Genomic DNA, 20,377 nt, shown 5'->3' on the forward strand with positions numbered 1-20,377 from the left:
TGCTGTAAATGTAGAATGACATATGACTTAACGCAGAATCAGGATATGTAGGCAAATTACCTATTTCAATTGAATGGGTAAGCCTAGGCTGTTTAATCAAGATCTCCAAGACCCAACTAAGCTGCCATCCAGATGACTGCCACATTTCATCCCAAGAATTTCTCTTTGCAACCCAAATCCTAAACAAGTCATCATTCTACCATTAAAATAACCTTTACTGACCCTCTTCTCTGACCACTGAGACCGACAAGAGCTTTGCTTTAGACTATCAGGTCCATAAACCTTCCTCCTCTCCAGCTAGATGCCTCAAAGATCTTCCCACACATCCTTTTACCAAACATACTCCTAAGCCCAAGGTTCCTTCCATTTCCTACCAAGAATTTAAAGAGTTCTTTCTTCATTCAAACAGCCCCTAAAATAAAATCTTCTCCACAAAGGGTAAGTGGAAAAAATGTTTTCTCAAAATGAAAATATTTTATGACTACTCAATAATATGCACTTTATCAATAAGCATTTGCTTAATATTGTATTATTTTTTTCCCAAACATCTACTTTTTCAATGTATTGACTCCATGATTTTAGAAACAGTCTATCTAAGCTTATTAGCTTCCAGAGGACTGGCACCAAATGTTAACTCACATGGAATAATACATAATACAACAAATGCCGTGCTAGATTATGCATAAATGTTTAATGCTTTTGCTGCTGAGCCTCTGAATTCCAGATTCTATCTCTTAGTTTTGTAGTTTTAAAAGTCTGATCCTTTACACCTTGAGATAGTTTATAAAAGTCATTGTAAGGAGATAATACAATCTAGTGGCTATGGGTGGGCCATGGAGTCAGAAGACTTAGGATCAAATTCCAATTCCTATTCCTATTACCTTGAACAAGTTACTTAAGCCTAAGCTTTGGTTTTCTTGTGTGTAAAATAAAGACAACCCAACAGTATCTACCTCAGGTTACTGAGATTAAAATATATAATGTATGTAAATAACTATGTGTGCCTGGAACACAGCAGCACTTAAGTTACTAAATTTTTAAAGACATTTCCTTTATAAAACTTAGCTGAAGAATGGATAGACTACTCATGTGGAAAAAACTACTTCTATAATTTCATGTAAATACAAAGGAAACAGGTTGAAAGAATCTCTAAAATAACAATGGTTACTATCCCAGAGATCAGGTGACAGTTATGTCCTAGTCTGCCCAGGCTAGTTCTGAATTACACCTGTTGTGCCAAGATAAATAATAGTCTCCCCTAAGCTCCTTCACTCTCAAGTAACCCGGTTTAGATCATAAAATATATGGTCAATTGTGTTGGTCATTAAACTTTTTTTCCCCACAGCTCCAAACCACTATTCTGTATTCAAATGTGTAACAGTAGGGTTAGGACTGTGTAAACTACATTTCCCCTTTGCCAGCTGAATTTTTTTAAGCTCCACTAAAAAGAGGACTAGAAGAATAAAACAGGAAGGCAGGAGGGGAAAAGACTCTTGCTGTTTCCAGTTTGCCTGGAGTTCCTGTCAGCATCCCCAAGGCAACAGTTCTTCGTTCCAGGAGCAGCACTTGGTTCCATCCTCCAGCTTTTTCTCGAGATTCCCCAAACCAGCCTCATCATTCCCCATCAACATTAGCACCACCTACCAGTGCCCCCTTCCTCAACCATCTCCGAGTCCCTGCTCCATAGGACCTCTCCTCCCAGCTTCTAGTTTCCAGTAACTACAACTTTTACCCTCAGCTATCCCAGTGTTCCTTTCCTGATTTTTTTTTTTTTTTTTTTTTTTGGTTCTCCAGCACCAATTTAACCTATTCCCTATATTACACTATGTTAAAATATCCAGTTGTGCTCCTCTTGATGTCTGAGGTCTAACTGAAACTGATACTATTCAGAGGAATGGGAGTGGAGCTGGCAGTTAAAAAAAAAAGAATTTTCACTTTTACTTTATATATTGCCTTTATATATTACTTACGTAATTTGTTTAACTTCATATTTTAAGTGATTTTTTGAAACTCTTTTGCCTTCTTCACATTGGTCTTCAGAACATTAGAAATTATCTTTAGTGTAGAACACATCACTAGCAATTCCCAAGAGAATTTACATCCAGAGATTAGCATCAGACAGATGGTTTAGGGAGTTGAGGAAATTAGCAACTCAATTGGATCGTCTAACTCATCATGGTGTTTGCTAATGCAAGACCATTAACACTGGCGCATCAACTAAATTTGAAAGTCTTCCACTAGAAGTGCTGTATGAATTTCCTGCAATAAACGATTAAATAAGCCTAGTGCAGTACCCACACCACATATTAAGTGCATAACAAATATGTTTTTGATTTCCTCCCCATCCCAACTACCTACCGCCAGACTGTAATCTAGGAGCTGTTAAGAGGTACGTAACTTAAAGTAGGGTTTGTTGGTTTATATGTAAGACAAGATCTTAGCTGACAAATCCCAAACTATCAAAGCTTACCAGGATACCAGAACAGCAGATGCAGTAGGTAAGTTTAGCAAGAAACTTATTTTTTTACATCATGAAATGCCATTGCATAATAAATATAACTATAATGGTAAATGACTAATACCCACCTCCACTTCCTTCTTGTTTAAAGCAAATTCACTCCTTTCTTCTTATTGCCGCCTCTACTAGCCAATTTTATAAGCCTCTGACTCTACAGTTATTAACACTGGAAAAAACTTGAAAATAATTCATATCCTTCTGTAGGAGAAAGCTTTCACAAACATAAAGAACTGAAGTGAGCACTCTTCCCTCAACCCACAGTAAGAAACAAAATGCTGGCATCCCAAGGAGTAACCATTTATATTAAGAATAAAGAAGTTATCTCTGTTAAGTGACAAAAAGTACCTTAGGTTATTTATTCCAATAAAGTGGTAGAAGACTAGCAAGCCTAGATACATGTTTGTGTTTTATTCTTCATTTTCTTTATTCTTCAATTTCCTGGAAATCAACATATTTTGTGATTGAGATAAGAAGGCAAATTCATCAGTAAACGTGATACAATTTTTTAAATTTCAGTCTATTTGTTGCCCTGGATATTGGTATTACTGTGAACACTGATTTCATATTCAAAACTGAATTTTAATATGGTGAACAATTAACTTGCTTTCTAGATAACTATCTGAAATATCACCACCGTTACGTTATTCTCTACTGATTTTTTGGTTAAATTTCTAGTGGATAACTCTTTCTGTAATATTCTAGGAGGCTCACAACATTTAAAGTGCCTCAAATTATTACTATGACCTATCTTCCCTAACCACGTGTTTCCCCCTAACATACACTTCCACAAGGAAGAAGAACCCACCAATATCTGGAAAATCTGTCTCCACTGTTTCCTGGTGAATCACAGAACGTTCCTTTATACAGCTAAAACAGAGCCTTAAATGATTTCTGTGGCTTAGTTTCCTATTTTCATCACTGTGACGTTTAATTGAGTGATAATTATCTTAACAGATCAAAATTCCAAAATTTAAATCTTTCACTTTGTCAAGAAGTTAGATGATTCAAACTATATTCAATTAGTTTAAGAAAGAAATATCCAGATTTAACTGTCATAACTTAAGATACCAAAAGCGTTACAGAACATAATATTGAATACATGAGGATAAATGAGTCTATATGCACAATACTTTTTCCCTCCAAACTGAAAGACATGACTCATGAAAAAGGAATTATGCCTATACTGAGTCATCATTTTGTACTGAAACATCAAATGTCAAACTTGTAATGGAAAAATGTGCTCTTCTATTGCAATTTATATTTCAATTTTCGTTTCTGAAAACAACCGTGTAAAGAGAAAAGATTTAAGAAAGATACTCTTGAGGGTTAGCAGACATTTGGAATCAAAATAAACAGAAACTTTACCAAATTTTAAAATACTAAAAAATAAACATTTTATTAAGGAAAGCCTGAAAAACATGTGCACCAAAACAAAAGTGACTACTAATGCTAAATAAAAAACCTTCAAAAAATGTGTACCACATGATTTAATTTTTAAAACTTTATATATAAAAACTATATTATAAATACAAAGCTAAACTATTAGAGTACTAACAATACTGTTCATATAAAGAAACTTAACAGTAGTAAAATATGAATACATAAGATGCTTATTTTTGGTCCTTTTGGAAAAAAGAACTAAGTTGGTTTTTTTTTTTTAAACACAGCTTCAGGCACAAAAATAGAATATAAGATGATAACTGCAACATTCTTAGTGTTTATCCTTGTAATTCTTTAAATGTCACCAGTCATAATAGCAATGAATTCCTCTTGATTTACTGTGGTAAGAAAGAAAATGTAAGTCAGAAATACAAATTTTTTTCAGAGAACACTATTACTATTTTACTAAGTATCTTTAAATTTTATATTATACAAAATTCTTAATAAACCAAGACATAGCTTTTTGCTTTTACTTCTTTGCTAGGAAGTTGAATACGTTAATTAAATTGAACTTCATGAATACAAAAATACATAAAATATAATAAACAATATAAATTAACATTCTATAGTATTAGCTAGGAAAAAGACAAAATGGTATATGTTAAAAAAATCCATCATAATCATAATATTTATACACACTTAATAAAATAGTTTTAAAAACTTAAAATTTTAAATTTCTTAGATAGTTAAACTCTCTTGATAATCATTATTGTACTAGTTCATTTAGCAAACCCGTTCTTAATAAATAAGCTTAAATATATCACACATGTAAGTTAGAATTCTGAAGGATAAAAATATATTAGAATTAGAAAAAACGTCAAATCATTGTTTTTTGGAACTTTTATATATTTAAAAGCCTATGTTAAAGAAAAACTAAATGAAACATAGTTAAAGAAAAAAATACTGCAAAAAATAAGCTATAAGGAGTTAAGAGGAATGAGCCGTCCAGGAGCTGATAAAGAACCATGAATTCATGCATTCAATATGAAACATCTACACGACACTATGATAGACACAGTAGAACAGAATACAAAACCTGTAATACAAAACTGAAAATACGTTCAGTGATTTTATAAATTGTAATACTGATGTTTAACCTTTGCAGTTAAACGAATACATTGCAGTATCTTATGAAAGCTATGACCCCTCTCGCCCTAGTTAAAAAAAAAAAAAATCCAAATATATAAAAATTTTAAACAATTTCATCAATATGTACCTTCATTTAAGAACCCCTGATTTAGAAAAATCTAGAGTGAGGCATCTAGACCAAAACAGGAAACAAGGGTATATTTTTAAGAAAAACAACGTAAGGAAAGCAGCCTTGGAATGATCTGACTACACATTATTTTAACAGCATAATAGAGCCATGATTAAAATATTCAAAATCTGAAAAGTACTTATGTTTTGTTACTTAAAGATCTAAAACTTTTTTCCCTCAATTTCTAAAATCTCAATACTCAAATTTCAAATTAAGCTTCATATAGTTCTAAAACAAAGCAACTCAATATTTATATTCTTTATATGTAAACACTTTAAAGCACTGTAGCATTTCAGAAGTATTTTAAACTATTCCATAATTTCATACCTAAAAACAAAATACTTAAGTCCAAAAAAGTGAACCTAAAAGCTGAAGGGAAGAAAGTGGCTAAGGAATTTAAACTAGCTCCTTTATCGTCAGTGAGACTTTCAGACAATTAGGAGAATCTGTGATGCCTTTATACATTTGGTTTTATAACCTTCTCTATCAATCGTATCTTATATCAAGTTCCTTGATGTAAGCAACACAATGCCTACCTTAAAATAGGCATTTGATAAAATATATATTGAATCAAACATATATGACACTTCATTATTTTCTACACTGCCTTTTTAAACAAAATTTTCATAAATCAATCATTTCATAGGGTAAATCTTACTACATGTCATTAAAATAAAAAATTTTAGAGAAATTAAGTACCTTAGAGACCATCTGGCTTTGAGGGGAAAAAACAAATTTTAATATCTGAAGTGCCAGTTGAATATTTTACTAACACACTGTTTCCCATAATAGTATACAATTTTAAAAACCCCATAAACATAGAAACCTAATTAATATTTTACTTTATAGCACAAGAGGCAATACAGTGTTATGGTTAAAAGCATATTCTTTGTCATTATGGAAGTATGAGTTTAAGTCTGGCTCTGCCATGTATTAGCTTTGTAATAACCTTGGACAGGTTATTAAACTCTCAGAGCTTTAGTTTCCTCATCTATATATATGCATGTATCCTATGCATAAATGGGTATAACACTGTATTCACTTCACAAAAGCTATTATGTAAATTAAGCGACATAATCCACAATGTAACATGCTAAGCACAGAATCTAACATATATAAAGTACTAAACAAATGTTAACATTCATCATAATTATTTAGAAGATGGTCCACTTTGGTTTTTTAAATGTTGCTTCCACTTTTCCAAAATGATTTACTGTATTTTATTTTATAAAATCTTGGGAGGGATTCTTTCTATATCATTACCACAGCTGTATTTATATTTTGTATTATGTCTTCTTTTCCTTTAATTCCTCATTCACCATGTTTATTATTCTATATATACAATAAAAAAAAAAATTTTTCATTGCTCTCAAATACTGAAGTGTGAAAAATTCGTAAAAACAGAACAATCACTGAAGTCCAAAAAAGGAAGCGAAGTATTATGATCTTTACCAGTTTAACATATACAAAGAAAGCAGGTTAGTTATATCTAAGAAAAACTCTGCCTACAGTCCAAAAAAAAAAAAGAACAGATTACATGATCAGATTAATAAATTATTATAAAATCTAACTTCCCACTTTTTCAAAAATGGGCAGATTTTCAGATAGCTACAGAGACCAAATATAAATTAAGGCAGTAACCCAAAGCCACACTAAACATATTAGGGTTGGAGTTCTCATTGTTTCTGAATATGAAAATGCCTTTAAATAATAATTTTCTGGACTTGCCACAATAACAGCTATCCTTAGTATATCTCGTTTGAGAAGTAGATAATGTCAAATAGCTATATAAACTCTGCAATCAATCTCAATAGCATTTAAATATAACTGAAAAAAGCAGTATATGTATGCATGTGCAATACTATTATTCATATGGTCTACAGACAATATTTGATGCATACATGAACTCCCAGACCCTGCACAATACCTCAGAAGGCCTCCACCCCTAGATACCCACATCTCAGATTGGAAACTACTGGATTAGACTATTTTAACATGATAAGACCACCCTCCTATCCCCCCCAAAAAAGACAAGTCTTAACAATAAAAGATTATGTGTCAGGTGTATTTTATTTGTAATCAATCACTTGGAAAAAAGAAATAAAAAGTGTTATTTGCCTGTTATTTTATTTGTAATCAGTCACTTGGAAAAAAGAAAAAAAAAGTGTTATTTGCCTGTTAGTCATGTGAATAAATGACAGTAGGATGCCCAAGCAACAGTTGTACAGTGACTTAAAGTGGAATAATGCAAGCAGTGAGGACCGAAGAAATGTTTTAAGGATGCACTAAAATAAATCTCCCAGCAATGGAGCACAGGTGTGAACTCAAACTCAAAAGCAGCAGGTAGAGCAGTCTAGCAAGGGATGCAAGAAATGGACACATTTTCTAAGAAAAGTTTCACATGAAGTTTGAATTTAAGAACAGGTTACTAACCGGTATTTTATTCTAATGTCAAATGAAGCTAATAACTAAAACCTAACTTGCATGAGCCTAGTACAGGAAAAAGAAACTGTTTATAACTCTGGTCGTTTGACACATAAGTAGCTGGAGTATGAAAAAGACATACTAAGATTCTCTCTACCACTGAAGAGAGTACCTTTACATAAAGGAACTCATTTAAAGCTAATTTAGGGTAATAATCAACAGCTAGGGAAGACAAACATTTTTTAACTATGAAGACAGCGGATTATAAATCCAAATATTAGAATTACAGCTTAAGAAGTCCTTTAAGTTTTCTCAAGTTTTAATCATCTCTGTTTTCAAATATAACTAACTATATCGATACCCTTCAAAGAGCTAGTACTAAAAATAGAAAAGTTGTATAATGCTCAAATAATAGTCACATAAATATAATGAGAAAGCACAATAATGCGCAATTCTAATGGACAATCTGAGCTGATAACTATTTGCTACTGTCTTATCTCCTTATTGAAGCATGCCAGTATTTCCAAGGTTTTATATACATATATATATATATATTATATATATTTATGTAAAAATGAATAGTTGGTACTATAGCAACATGTATCTACTGTAATGCACACTCCTGCTCGCTGCTTAAGTCAACAAACGTCAGAGTACTCATCATGTTCAAGAAAATGCAGGAGAATATAAAGATGAAGAAGAAAAAGGAAAACAAGTTTACATTTAATGCTAGGCACCTTCAATTATCTTCATTTAATACTCACAACCATCCGGAAAGGTATTACCATTCTGATTTTTATAAATAGGAAAACTGAGACTCAGACAATGTTAAAAACTTGCACAAAATTACAGAGCTACTAAGTAACTGGTAGAGATTCAATTCGAATCCAGGTCTGTATGATTTCAAAGCCTCAGGCCTTTCACACTATATGATTCCAAACTACTCTTCAATGGCTCACAATATAACTGGAGTGACACACATGTATATAACTAACAGAAGGCAGTGTACAAAAGGTCAAAATAGTTTATTTCTCTAAATGTTATGGGCCCTTAATGGAAATCTCATAATTTATAAACAGAGACCACTGAGGGAGGCTTTTGAGAAAAAGATGGAGTTTAAAATGAACCTGAGAGAACGACTAACATTTTAGCAGACAGTAATTGGCAATTAGAGCATTCTAGGATTAAAGAATAGCATGATGAAAGGCACAGCATAAAAAGATAGGACAGAGTATATTTTGTCAAAGTATGTATACTATATGGGAGGTGAGGGTTAAAGTAGAAAGTAGAAGAATACAGTGGGAAATAAAACTAGATAATTATGGTACGACAGATCATAGAAGACTTTGGACTTTACTCCATAGGCACTGAAGAATCATTGTAAGTGTTTGAACAGGAAAATGACATCACCAAACCTGCATTTTAGGAAAAGAATGCTGCTAGAACAAATTAGGAAGAGAAAAGAGGCTTATAGGCATAGAGGGCAATTAGGAGGCTACAAGAGACTGTAAAGTCAGTGAGAGCAGGGACAACATCAGCCTCTTTCATTGGGTAGCACCAGTCAGCACACAGAACACGGTACCCAGCAGGCATTCAAGGAAATAATGAACAAAGCTATGATAACATTCCTACAAAGAAACTAGGGCCTGAATTAGGACAGTAGCAGTAAACAAAGAAATAAAACAGATTAAAAATATCTGGAGGGTAGACTCAACAGAACTTAGACGTGCACGTAGGTTGAGGAAGAAGACATAAAGGCTGAAATTTTACTGAGTGGCTGAAATTTTGGAGATATTTCACCTCAAAGAAAAGTAAAGCAGTTTCTTGAAGTGTGGAAGCTCATACTATAATCTGTACAGTTGGTTTTAAAGGTCTGCTTCATTCTAAACTGAGTATGGGAAATACTTATGCAAAAATCCCATTATAGGATGAAAAACATTTACACTAAATAGATAGTTTGCAAAGGGTCTTGAAAATCATTCGGTTTTAGAAAAAATTACTATATGTGTACAGTAGGAATATTTGGAATGTATGTTTTACTCAAAACTTACTTTCTCCATCACCATCTTTATCAAATTCTTCTATCATAGCCCGAAGTTCTTCATCACTCATGTTTTCACCCAATTCTCTGGCAACACGTCGCAAATTCCTCAGGCTTATTTTACCTGAATCATCATCATCAAATAGTTTAAATGCCTTCAGTATTTCTTCATGTGGATCTCTTTCCAATATCCAGTCTGTTACTATAGTTAAAAAAACATGAAAAGTAAACCTTCATAGTCTCAAAGGCATTCATTTGTGAAATCAACTAATTATTAGATGAGAATTAAAGCTATGAGTCTGTCAACATTTAGTTTGACAATAAAAATGCCAAAGTCCAAAAACCCAAAGAGATAAACAGAAAATTAGAAAAACCAAATCCATATTTTAGAATTTAACCTTTACATTATCAACCATTTATCCTATTATAAGAATAAGTATAACTATATCACACAGAAGCAAAATTTTGAAAACTACATTTATACCATATTTATTTAAGGTTTACTATTATCAAGAATTGTACTAGGCTCCACTGACATCAAGCACACAAGTCTAGGAGTTTGTAACCTAGTTGTAGAGATGATATACCAACAAAACAATTAAAACCAACTAGATAAAAGTTGTTTGTTGGCTAAACTTAATAGCAATACTGATTGTTCTTCAAATTTAATACAACTTAAAAAGAAACAAAAAACCCCTGACAAATTTATAAAATTAACTGCCACCATTGATACAGATACAATCTCAGACAGTAGATGAAAATTCCACTCATATCCTCATGATTTAAAAGAACCTCTTGGTTTCTCAAAAGTAGTTATTAAAAGGATTGAATCTGATTGTAGTAAGAAAAAAAAAAAGGTCTGAAAAGGAGATCTCTCTAAAGTCAAATCCATTTTGTTCATCAAGATAATAACTATCAGACAGCTAAATTAAAATTAAATGTGAGTAATTTCAGGCCTCAATAGTAATAATTATTTTAAAATACTAAATGTAATAATATATAATAATAGAGTCAACTTAATATTTTCAATATAACCACAGTTTTTAATCAATAGCCACAATAACAGAAAATTTTAAATCTGTGGTATAAAATTTTTTAAGTTACTAGATAAAATTCTGAAAATATCAAAGGAAATATCTCTGAAGTAATTCTACATGCTAGTCTACCACTACAACAAGACGTATTTATGACCTTCACTGTCCCATTAAAAATAACTCAGTCCTGTTGAGGTTTACAGAATCACTAAAAATTGGCAAATGCTTATAGATGGAAAATACTGGAATATTTAATGCATCCAAAAGAAAAATACAATTCAAGTCCCCCACAAATAGTTGTTTTGCTGCTGTTTTCATAGCTGGTTGAATAAGCTTTAGAATAAGCACCTATTCAAGCTAATGTTAAATCATCTACACATATATTCAATAGTTTTCTTTTATCCATTAATTTTATACAAAAAGTCTTCCAAGTAACTAATTGAAGTATATTACTATAAGTATGCAAATCATCAAAGCTCATAAATATTCAGTTAAAAAGGAGTTGGCATATATACAGCCATAACACCAAAATAAAATACCACACTTAACTCTATGGCTCATACTCAACTTATTTTGAATTTAGTCCCAACAAAAAAGCAGGACAAGGAAAAAAAAAGTGTTAAGAAATTTTCTTCACCAATTAAATAATTTACATGACAGGTGAACCAAAAAAGCAGCTTGCTGAAAATATTAATGTATTTAAAGAAGCAACAGGGTGATGTGGGGAACAGATGGGGCTCCAAGATGTATAAATTCCTATCCCACTGGTGCTTTAATTGTGTTAGTTACTTCAGACTTATGTGTCTATATAATCTTTTATCAATACTTTGTCTTAGAATGCAACTTTTCTTTGGAACTATAAATACCCATCATTCTGGACAGCTAAAACATTGTAACTTTATGGTGACTATCCTCCAGGCCTTCATCTTCTATTCTTATTCTACAAAGTAGAATTATAAGAAATATATTTATTTTTCAATGAAAATAAATCGACTGACATACAAGCAGTAAAGATGGGTTCAATCTATTTCACAAATTTCTGTCCATGTAACTCAATTTTCAAATGATCTAATTATACTCTCAGAAATGTACTTACTCAAAATACTTAGGCTTTATACATTATAACAATCACTTAATAAAGCAAATTCAAAAACATCACATTAAAACTTTAAACCCTATCAGTTACTTATATCCTAGAGTACTGAGGTTACCACCTTTTTTACTCTTGAATGTACCCCTTTTCTTTTTATTCTCACCAACCTCAGCATAAAAAGTCTATTACAGTTATCCCTCAGTTTCCATGGTATCCATGGGGGATTGGTTCCAGGACTCCCCTCAGATACCAAAATCTGGGATGGATAGCATTTGCATATAATCTATGTACATCCTCCTGTATACTTTAAATCATCTCTAGATTACTTATAATACCTAATATAATGTAAATGCTATGTAAATAGTTGTAAATATGATGTAAATGCTATGTAAATAATTGCCAGGCACACAGCAAATTCAAGTTTAGCTCCTTGGAACTTTCTGGAATTTTTTTTTCCTAATATTTTCAATCCGCAGTTCGTTGAATCCACAGAACCAGAACCCAGGGATAGAGAGGGCCAACTGTATCTTCTGCCTGCAATCTCTTCCCTCCAACACATCCTTAATAATCTCAACAGTTACCTCTCTAAAACATATTATCTCCTCTTCTTTAAAAACTGACATAGATCCTCTGACTAAAGTCCAAACTCTGTGTTATGCAAGATTTTACCTAGCTAGCCCAGTCCTACCTTTCCAGTTATTTCCCTATCCTCTAGAGCAGGAGACTAACTGAAGTTTTCTGAACATGCTATATGTCTACTATTACTCCTTGTTGTTGCTGTTTTCTCTGCTTAGAATGCCTTTCTATACCCCTCCCACAATTTTCCCCTTGTGATGAAATCCTATTCCTGTTCCCAAAGCCTAAATTAAAAATCCCCTCTGCAAAGTCTTCAATTGCTCTAGATCAGGAATTGACAAACTTTCCTGCCAAAGACCAGACAGTAAATATTTTAGGCTTTTTTTGGGGGGGGGCCGGGGGAGCATAAGGTCTCTATCTCAACCACTCACTCTGTCATGGTACCCCAAAAGCAGCATAAAAGAATGGATGTGGCAGGGACTTCCCTGGTGGGGCGGTGGTTAAGAACCCACCTGCCAATGCAGGGGACACAAGTTCGAGCCCTGGTCCGGGAAAGATCCCACATGCCACGGAGCAACTAAGCCCATGCACCACAACTACTGAAGCCCGCGTGCCTAGAGCCCATGTTCTGCAACAAGGGAAGCCACCGCAAAGAGTAGCTCCCGCTTGCCACACCTAGAGAAAACCCGCACGCAGCAATGAAGACCCAACGCAGTCAAAAATAAATAAATAAATAAATAAAAATTTAAAAAAAAAGAATGGATGTGGCAGCATACAGGCAACAGCTGAATTTGGCCCAAGGGCTGCAGTATGCCACTACTGCCCTATATAAAATTATAATTTACCACAGAGCATCATAGCTTGTTATCACCCACATTTAAACTGTAAGCTCCTTGAAAGAAGAAACTCTTAGTAACTTCTGATTAATTCCCCTCCCTCATCCCAGCATAGTACTGAATGCCAAAAAATTCAGCAAATGTTTGCTAAGCAAAACAAAAAACAATATAATATTCTATTCTAAATAGGCAATGAAATAATAAATAGTACATGCCAAAAATAGACAAGTACAAATAGCTGACTTATCTTGGTCTTACTTTAAAGCAGCAATTCCTAAAACACCTGTAACTCACTAGCCTCAGGCTGTCTAAATTCTAAACTTACATTAAGTATGTTTTAGTACTTTTTTCTAGCATTGGGAAGAATATGAAGTGCCAAACTTTATCTAGAAATACCTGTAAATATCTGTGGAACAATATCCTTAAACAGTAATAGATAGTAGATAAAAGTAAGATTCAAATATTCTGATTTAGAGTTATTTGTCCCAAACTATAAAACATACATTCATCTGTGGCCAGTTACTACTTAAAAATGATCAAAAAATGGGGAAAGTAATAGTTTTTGATTATTTGATTCCCAAACAGTAATAAAATTTTATTTAACAGTTGATATTCTCAATAGGTAACCTTAGGATAGTAAAAGTATGTACTAAGCCTGCCAAATGGTTGATCTTTGAAAGTCAGGCTGACGTTTACTCATGACCATTTATTCTAGAAGGAACCCAGTGTTTCTGTTCTGTTAATAACACAGAAGAGATGCAGGGTCAGGAAAGGCAGAGATTACATGGGACTCTGGCTTCAACTGCTAATAAAATCAAAATTTTAAAACTGTATTCACCTAAGATGAAATAATGTGTTTTGTAAAATTATTAGAGGCAAATAGTGCTTAAAATAACCTACAACTACAGGAAAAAGGTAATGAGAAAAATATAAATACATGGAGCAGAATACTTTTTATGTTCCAGTGATATACATATTTTCCAGCCGTTGAAACAAAGACTAATTTTTGAAGTAATAATAACAACAAATGCTTAATAGAACTTACTACATACTAGGCCTTTTTCTAAATACTTTACATATTTTTAGCTTAGTTATTTCTCCTAAGAACCCTATGAGATAATACAACTATCCCCATTTTATAGCTGAAAATGAGGCACAGAGAAGTAAAATGACCAAGTTACACAGCTAGTAAGTGGCAAAACCAAGATCTAAACCCAGGCAACCTGGTTCCAAAATGTCCATGCTAAACCACTACACCGTACCAAATGTGCCTGAATTATAGCTCTTTCCTAGTACTATCATTTCTACTGTATCCTGATCCTTGTTTCTATAAACAATCTAAGTTGAAACTTGAACTAAGATCATAAACCCCAGAAAGCTTCAATACCGGGAAAATAAAGATGGCTCTCTACCTCTTCTCAAGTAAATAATTCTACGAACTAGAGAAAAAAAAAAAAAAGAATATGCTCTCCAAAGGGACAAGCTGCCTCTCTAAATAGTCATCTATTAGTTCATAAATTGGGGATCTTCTGTGCAGTGGGTTTTTTTGTCTTTTAGATTTATTTGTTCTTTAATTTCTTTTTTCCTTGCTTTTGGTTTGAATTTTCAGATTTAAAAGAAATTACTAATGATATGAATCTATTTTTTCCACATATACTAACTGCCATTTCTTTTCATTTCTCATATTACTTCTTGTTGAATATTTAAAATAAAGGGTTTGTGTGTATGTCTGTGTGTAACTGAATTTTCCTAGATTTTTAAAATATCTAAAAATAACTAAATAGTATGCTGATATTATAACCCAGTGGGTTGTTCTAAAATGTTTTCTCCTGCTCCCAGTCTGCTAAGTGCCTCCCTTACTACAATCTTCTCCCCAGCAGCAACTTTAAAGAGATGACTTTATTCATTGAGACCAAGGTCATCCAGAGTAGGAAGCCCCTCATAAGCTTTGTCAACCTGAAGGCATGCACTTCATCTACAGCTAAAGATACCAACTGCTACCAATTTCCTCTCCTTCCACTTTGCCAACAAAAATCACATACTAGGATGATCCTGGGAAATATTTTCCAAACAAAAATATACCAAATTTTATCTTTTACTGTGAGAAAATAATTTTTTCATCACTCTTTTACTTTTATCACATAATATAGGTACATATTGCATGGAAAGACATCTTCCCGGGAGAAGCTACACAATAGTTCCTTGGTTAAAATCTTCAGAACAAAAGACAAAAAGATAAATCCCATTTACAGTGAAGCTATAAATCTTATTTTTTCTTTGAAAATTAGCAAAAAAAAAAAGAGTACCAAAAAAACTCCAAAATAAGATCCACATTACACAGCAATGTTCAATAGCAAAATTCCATAACCCAGAGACTTCTAAAAATATTGATAGTAACCAGATAATTTCCTAACAAACTGCTGATTACAAAGACTACTGTAAAATAGTCTTTACAATATTGTAAAATACACACCAACTTCATTAAAATCTTCAAAGGTGATTTTCCCTGTGCCTTCTCTGTCATAATCTTTAAGAATCTTCAGTACATCAGCTTTTTTTACATCAAACCCCAAGGCTCTCATTGCCACCTTTTGGATTAAAAGGGAAAAGCAAATTATAAACGTTTTTTACAAAAGAAGTGAATTCCAATTCTTAAATAAGTTTTTACTACTTAAAAGATGACAACACATCAATAAAACACACACTCTTTTGTATGTTTTATGTCTCTAAAATAACAGTGATAGTTCTTCATTACTGAAATTAAATGGCAATTTTTCTCATTTATATATCCCTTTTTTAATGACAAACTAATCAATGAGTGCTTATAGAATACATTCTACAATGTACTGACTTTAGTGCACAGATAATTTTAATAAGTTATTTTTTCTCAAAGGATTAACAAACAAATCCAAAAAAAGGCACAGCATAAATATTAAAAAGTTATACAATAGATTAAAAAAATTATAATAAGAATTTTCATCAGACTCGACATGATTAGTTACCAAGTAAGTGGTCTAAGAACCTGACCTTAGAGAAAGAAGAGATCTAGTTACTAGTAACAAGGAAGGAGAGATGTTACTGGTTAAAGAAGTCTTATTTGGAGAGATTCGAGTTGTTCCTTGAATCGTATATGGATGAAGTAGAGTAGAAGGGCATTTAGAAAAGAATGACTAGTATTAAAACACACACAGAAATAAAGAATAGTCTTGAAGGCAATGAACAAAGCAGTTTACCTTACCTGAATGGGAAAAGATCAGGCGGAAGAAAGCAGCTAGCAAATGAGAAAAGTAGGTGGTAGTAAAAGTGTGGAGGGCATTCAATACAAATGAAAAAAATCTGAACTTTATCCAGGGTACAATGAGGAGCCACTAAGGGTTTATGAGCAATGAATAATATGATGAAAGAATTTTAGAAAGACGAATCTAATGATAGTGTACAGGAAATGGAGAAACCATTTAGGAAGTTCCAGATATAAAATAAGATCCCAAACCAAGATAATAAGAATAGCAACAAATGGAAGAGACATTATAAAGGAAGAATGGATTGAAGCTGGGTAACTAAAAAACAGTGAAAAAGTGAGCTAAAGAGATACAAAAATACTATCTTTCTCATTGTGCTGAGTTTAAGACCCAAACTACCTTAAACATCAATTTCCCCTTGGTTCTTTATAAATAATTCTAAAACTTAAAATTGACATTTTTTCCCCATTAGCATTGTGTCAACATCAGACATCACTTATGTTGTTTGCACCAGAGAAAATAGGTTGAGACTGTTAATAACATGTTCAAATTAAAAAACAAATAACACTCCCTCAATCTGAAAAATGAATGGATCACCAAAAAAACCAAACCAAACCAAAACAAAACACAGTGGGAAGAGGAATATAGTTAGAACTGTTTAAAACCTACAGTTTCAAATTTTTTAAGTATGTGAGTGGAAAATAAGCTCCTCCATAGGAATATATTTTTACAGTTAAAATACTATTCATTTTACCATGTGAAAAGGAGTTTCTAAAAAGGTATGTTTTGAGTACTATTCAATTTTATTATAGCACTTAATGGTAAATGCTTAAAATGGTTTCATATTTCCAAAACCAGTTTAATTAAAACACTTTAAAATATATTTTTAATCAACTGTCAAAAATGCAAATCATTTTAACAGAAAAAGATATATTTTAAGTATATTACCTTTAATTCATGATAATCTATTGCTTCATCTTTGTCTGTGTCAAAAAGTTCAAAAGCATCTTTAATTTCTTGTTTCTGTTCTTCAGAGAGTTCTCTTCTTTTTTTCCTCTTTGTTTTGTCAACCACAAGCTCATTTCTATGAAATGATAAGAAAAAAGTCTATTTAGTCCACTTTAATCCTATTCTCCTAGGCTTCTAAATAATAAAATTCCAAAAATGCAATAAAAATTAGCCAATGAATAATCTTCTAAATTTCGAAAAAGGAAGTATTTTGTAAAAATATAAAGAAATTTTCCCTACGTGAGTCAAAGCCCTGCTCATTTTATAGTCTAGGCTGCTATAAATGTGTACTTCCTAAACTGAAAAGTGTTACAGGTTATTAAAAGAAATGAGGACCTAGCTTTCCCTCTTCCTAGCTTTGTATTTATTCCCACTAATATTACTGTGGAAGAAACAAGAACTGTGAATAAGAAACACTAGTTTTATGTCAGAAACCCCAACAAAAAACAAAGCAACCGTAGTCCCATCATTCTACAATATAGACTGTTAAAAAAAAAAAAAAATTCAATTCACAACTGATGATCACTATAGATTAGGTTTACTTTTATAGTGCTTATAATTATCAAAATCATTGCAAAAAACATCTAATTCATCAATTAACTTACAAACTATTTTGGCATTGTGGGTTAAAAATGTTTTTAGATTACACATTTTTAACAGTTTGGCACTTCTTTGTAATTTCTCCCATTAATATTAACAAATCAGCCAAAATAATGAACCTAAGCATACCATGAATACTAAACACCAAAAAAAGTACATAATATTTGTGCTAATTCTATATAATAACGTGAAGAGTCAATAGTCTTGTAAATCTCACTTAACATATACATCTAGACTTAATTTCTCATAAACTCTGAAAAAACTTTAAGAAAGTAATTTACTGTAAAAGCCAGAAATGTCTTCCTTAAGAGGTGTCGATCTAAGTGTTCCAAATTTTCAAATGGGGCTACAAAACTTGCATAAGAACAAGTTTTGAAACGGAAGAATTCTATAAATTTAAAAAATGTAAAACCCAGTGGACTTTATTTGCATTTGAAGTTGTTTTGTTCTCTGAAATCTACCCCCCAAAAAGGCAAGAGACGACTAAAAATGACCAAAAGAGGTATGACAAAGCTGAGGAAGTTATTTCACAAGAGACCTGACTTCACACAAACTTGCAGCTCCCGGGGGTCATTCTCTTCCCAAGATTCTGAAGGGACAAGTTCGCAACCCACCAACAGCTGACCCCATCCAAGAATACCACGATTATCCCTTATTAGAACTCGGTACCTTTTTAGTGTGACGTAACTACATAGACATTTTTAAGGTAAAACATCTAGCTGGGGTTGGGGGCGGAGGCAACAAACAGTGCGTTAGAGGTTGGAACTGAAGGAAAGGTAAAGAAGCTTAAGACATTTCGGAAATCTAAGAGATTACCAACTATAATCACTAAAATGTGTCTCCGATTATACCGTAAAGCATGGCCGCAGGAGAAGAGCGAGGAGTGGGTTTTGTGTTATTTCCAAAATTTATGGGTAAGTATGTTAGCAGGAGGTCAGCGAGCTGGAAGCCGCTGACAAGGAACTGAAACAAGGGATGCTCCAAGGCCTGGTTTCCCGCAAACACCACGCATAGAAACCTCGCGATATTTCACTGCCTCCTCGAGACTAAGACAGCCCACCTTCTTGGCGGTCCAAAGCCCAACGCCCTGACAGAAATGACCACCTCAGCAGAAGTGTGCGGAGCTCACCAGAGCCGCCAGGGTGAGGGGTCCGGGCCGGGGAAGGTTGGCCAAAGATCTCTCCTCTCGTCCCAAACAGCATTCCCTTCCTCGCCTCGGCCCCAAGCTGCCTCCCTTCCACACAGAGCCGCCCTGGGACCCGCGGCGCAGTGTGGAGAGCATTGCCGCCTGCTCATTACCGACCTCAGAGCTAAACTCATGTTCTCTTCGGACAGAGACGTTCCTCTCGAGAACGATTTTAACCCCTACCCAAGGCAGCACGACTTCCACAAGCCGTTCAACAGACACCAACGACCTCCGCGGCCTCAAGCACCTCCCACAAGGTAGACACGTCTGAGCTGGATTGGTTGAAATCGCTAATGTCCTGCTCATTGAGGCGAAAGCGTCACTAGTCCTCTGCTCTCATTGGGCATATTTCGCGTCAATCAAAGAGATGTCCCTGCCGGCCTCCCCCGCTACGCCTCCGGCCCTTTAGATTGGCCTATTGCTTTTCCCCCCTAATCCTTTGCGAAGCGCGGATCTGAGTGTCTGTTTGGCTTTTCGGTCGGAAGGTGGCTGAGCTACGCCTCAGGGGAGAAGGCCTGCGGCTTGTGGGCCAGTGTCTGGAGACGGGGCGGCAAGGGAAGGGAAGAGAGACGCCGTAGGCTGTCCTCTGGCTAGAAGGAGGGCGTGGCTTACGAACGCGGTCTGCGAAATTTGACTGCCTTGTGTTCTACATTTTTGGATGGTTTAAGTACATGGGTAGTTCGTTTAAAACGCAGATTTAAATATCCCTCATTTTGATTCCAGTAGGTGTGAATCTGCGTGTTTTTTTTTTTTTTTCCTTACAAACGCCAAGTGAGTCTGAGGCAGGTGCTATGGATTATACTTTGATAAGCACTGGGTTGAATTATTAGGCAATTTACGGTGGAGCTGTACCTAAAGGGCCATTTGCTCCCCTCTTCCTCCTTTGAACGTTTCTGTCCTTATTTTCAAGGTCTGTAAGCTGCTTATACACATGATGTTACCTTCACTTACCTAACCAAGTCTCTTGAAGCTCACTTGGGTATTTAGTATCTTTACCTGTTCATCTCTCCTACTAATCTTGAAGGCCAGGATTATACCTTTCATTTAACGCTATTCCTAGATGCTCAATATTTATTGAGCATTTGTTGCACTGAATGGAATCTTGCTGTGAAAACTCATCAAGT

At 33.8% G+C, this 20,377-nt stretch overlaps 1 protein-coding gene across 1 annotated transcript; it reads right to left on the reverse strand.

The window, feature by feature from the left end:
* Positions 1–4,102: 4,102 nt before the first annotated feature.
* CETN3 (centrin 3) lies at positions 4,103–19,510 on the reverse strand. The gene is made up of 5 exons (XM_068533771.1): positions 19,371–19,510; positions 17,408–17,543; positions 15,694–15,808; positions 9,692–9,883; positions 4,103–4,296 (listed from the first exon to the last, which is right to left on the reverse strand). The coding sequence occupies exons 1-5, from the start codon at positions 19,385–19,387 to the stop codon at positions 4,253–4,255; spliced, it is 504 nt and encodes a 167-aa protein (XP_068389872.1). The 5' UTR covers positions 19,388–19,510; the 3' UTR covers positions 4,103–4,252.
* Positions 19,511–20,377: the final 867 nt, after the last annotated feature.

Source organism: Eschrichtius robustus, chromosome 2 (genome assembly GCF_028021215.1).
Source record: "Eschrichtius robustus isolate mEscRob2 chromosome 2, mEscRob2.pri, whole genome shotgun sequence".
NCBI classification, from domain to species: domain Eukaryota; kingdom Metazoa; phylum Chordata; class Mammalia; order Artiodactyla; family Eschrichtiidae; genus Eschrichtius; species Eschrichtius robustus.

Excerpts from the sequence above, each read along its gene's own strand:
- CETN3 (XM_068533771.1), bottom strand. Across the intron at positions 15,809-17,407 it reads TAGATTATCATGAATTAAAG|GTGGCAATGAGAGCCTTGGG; the intron begins GTAATATACTTA and ends TTAATCCAAAAG. Across the intron at positions 9,884-15,693 it reads TGAAGATTTTAATGAAGTTG|TAACAGACTGGATATTGGAA; the intron begins GTGTGTATTTTA and ends TTTTAACTATAG.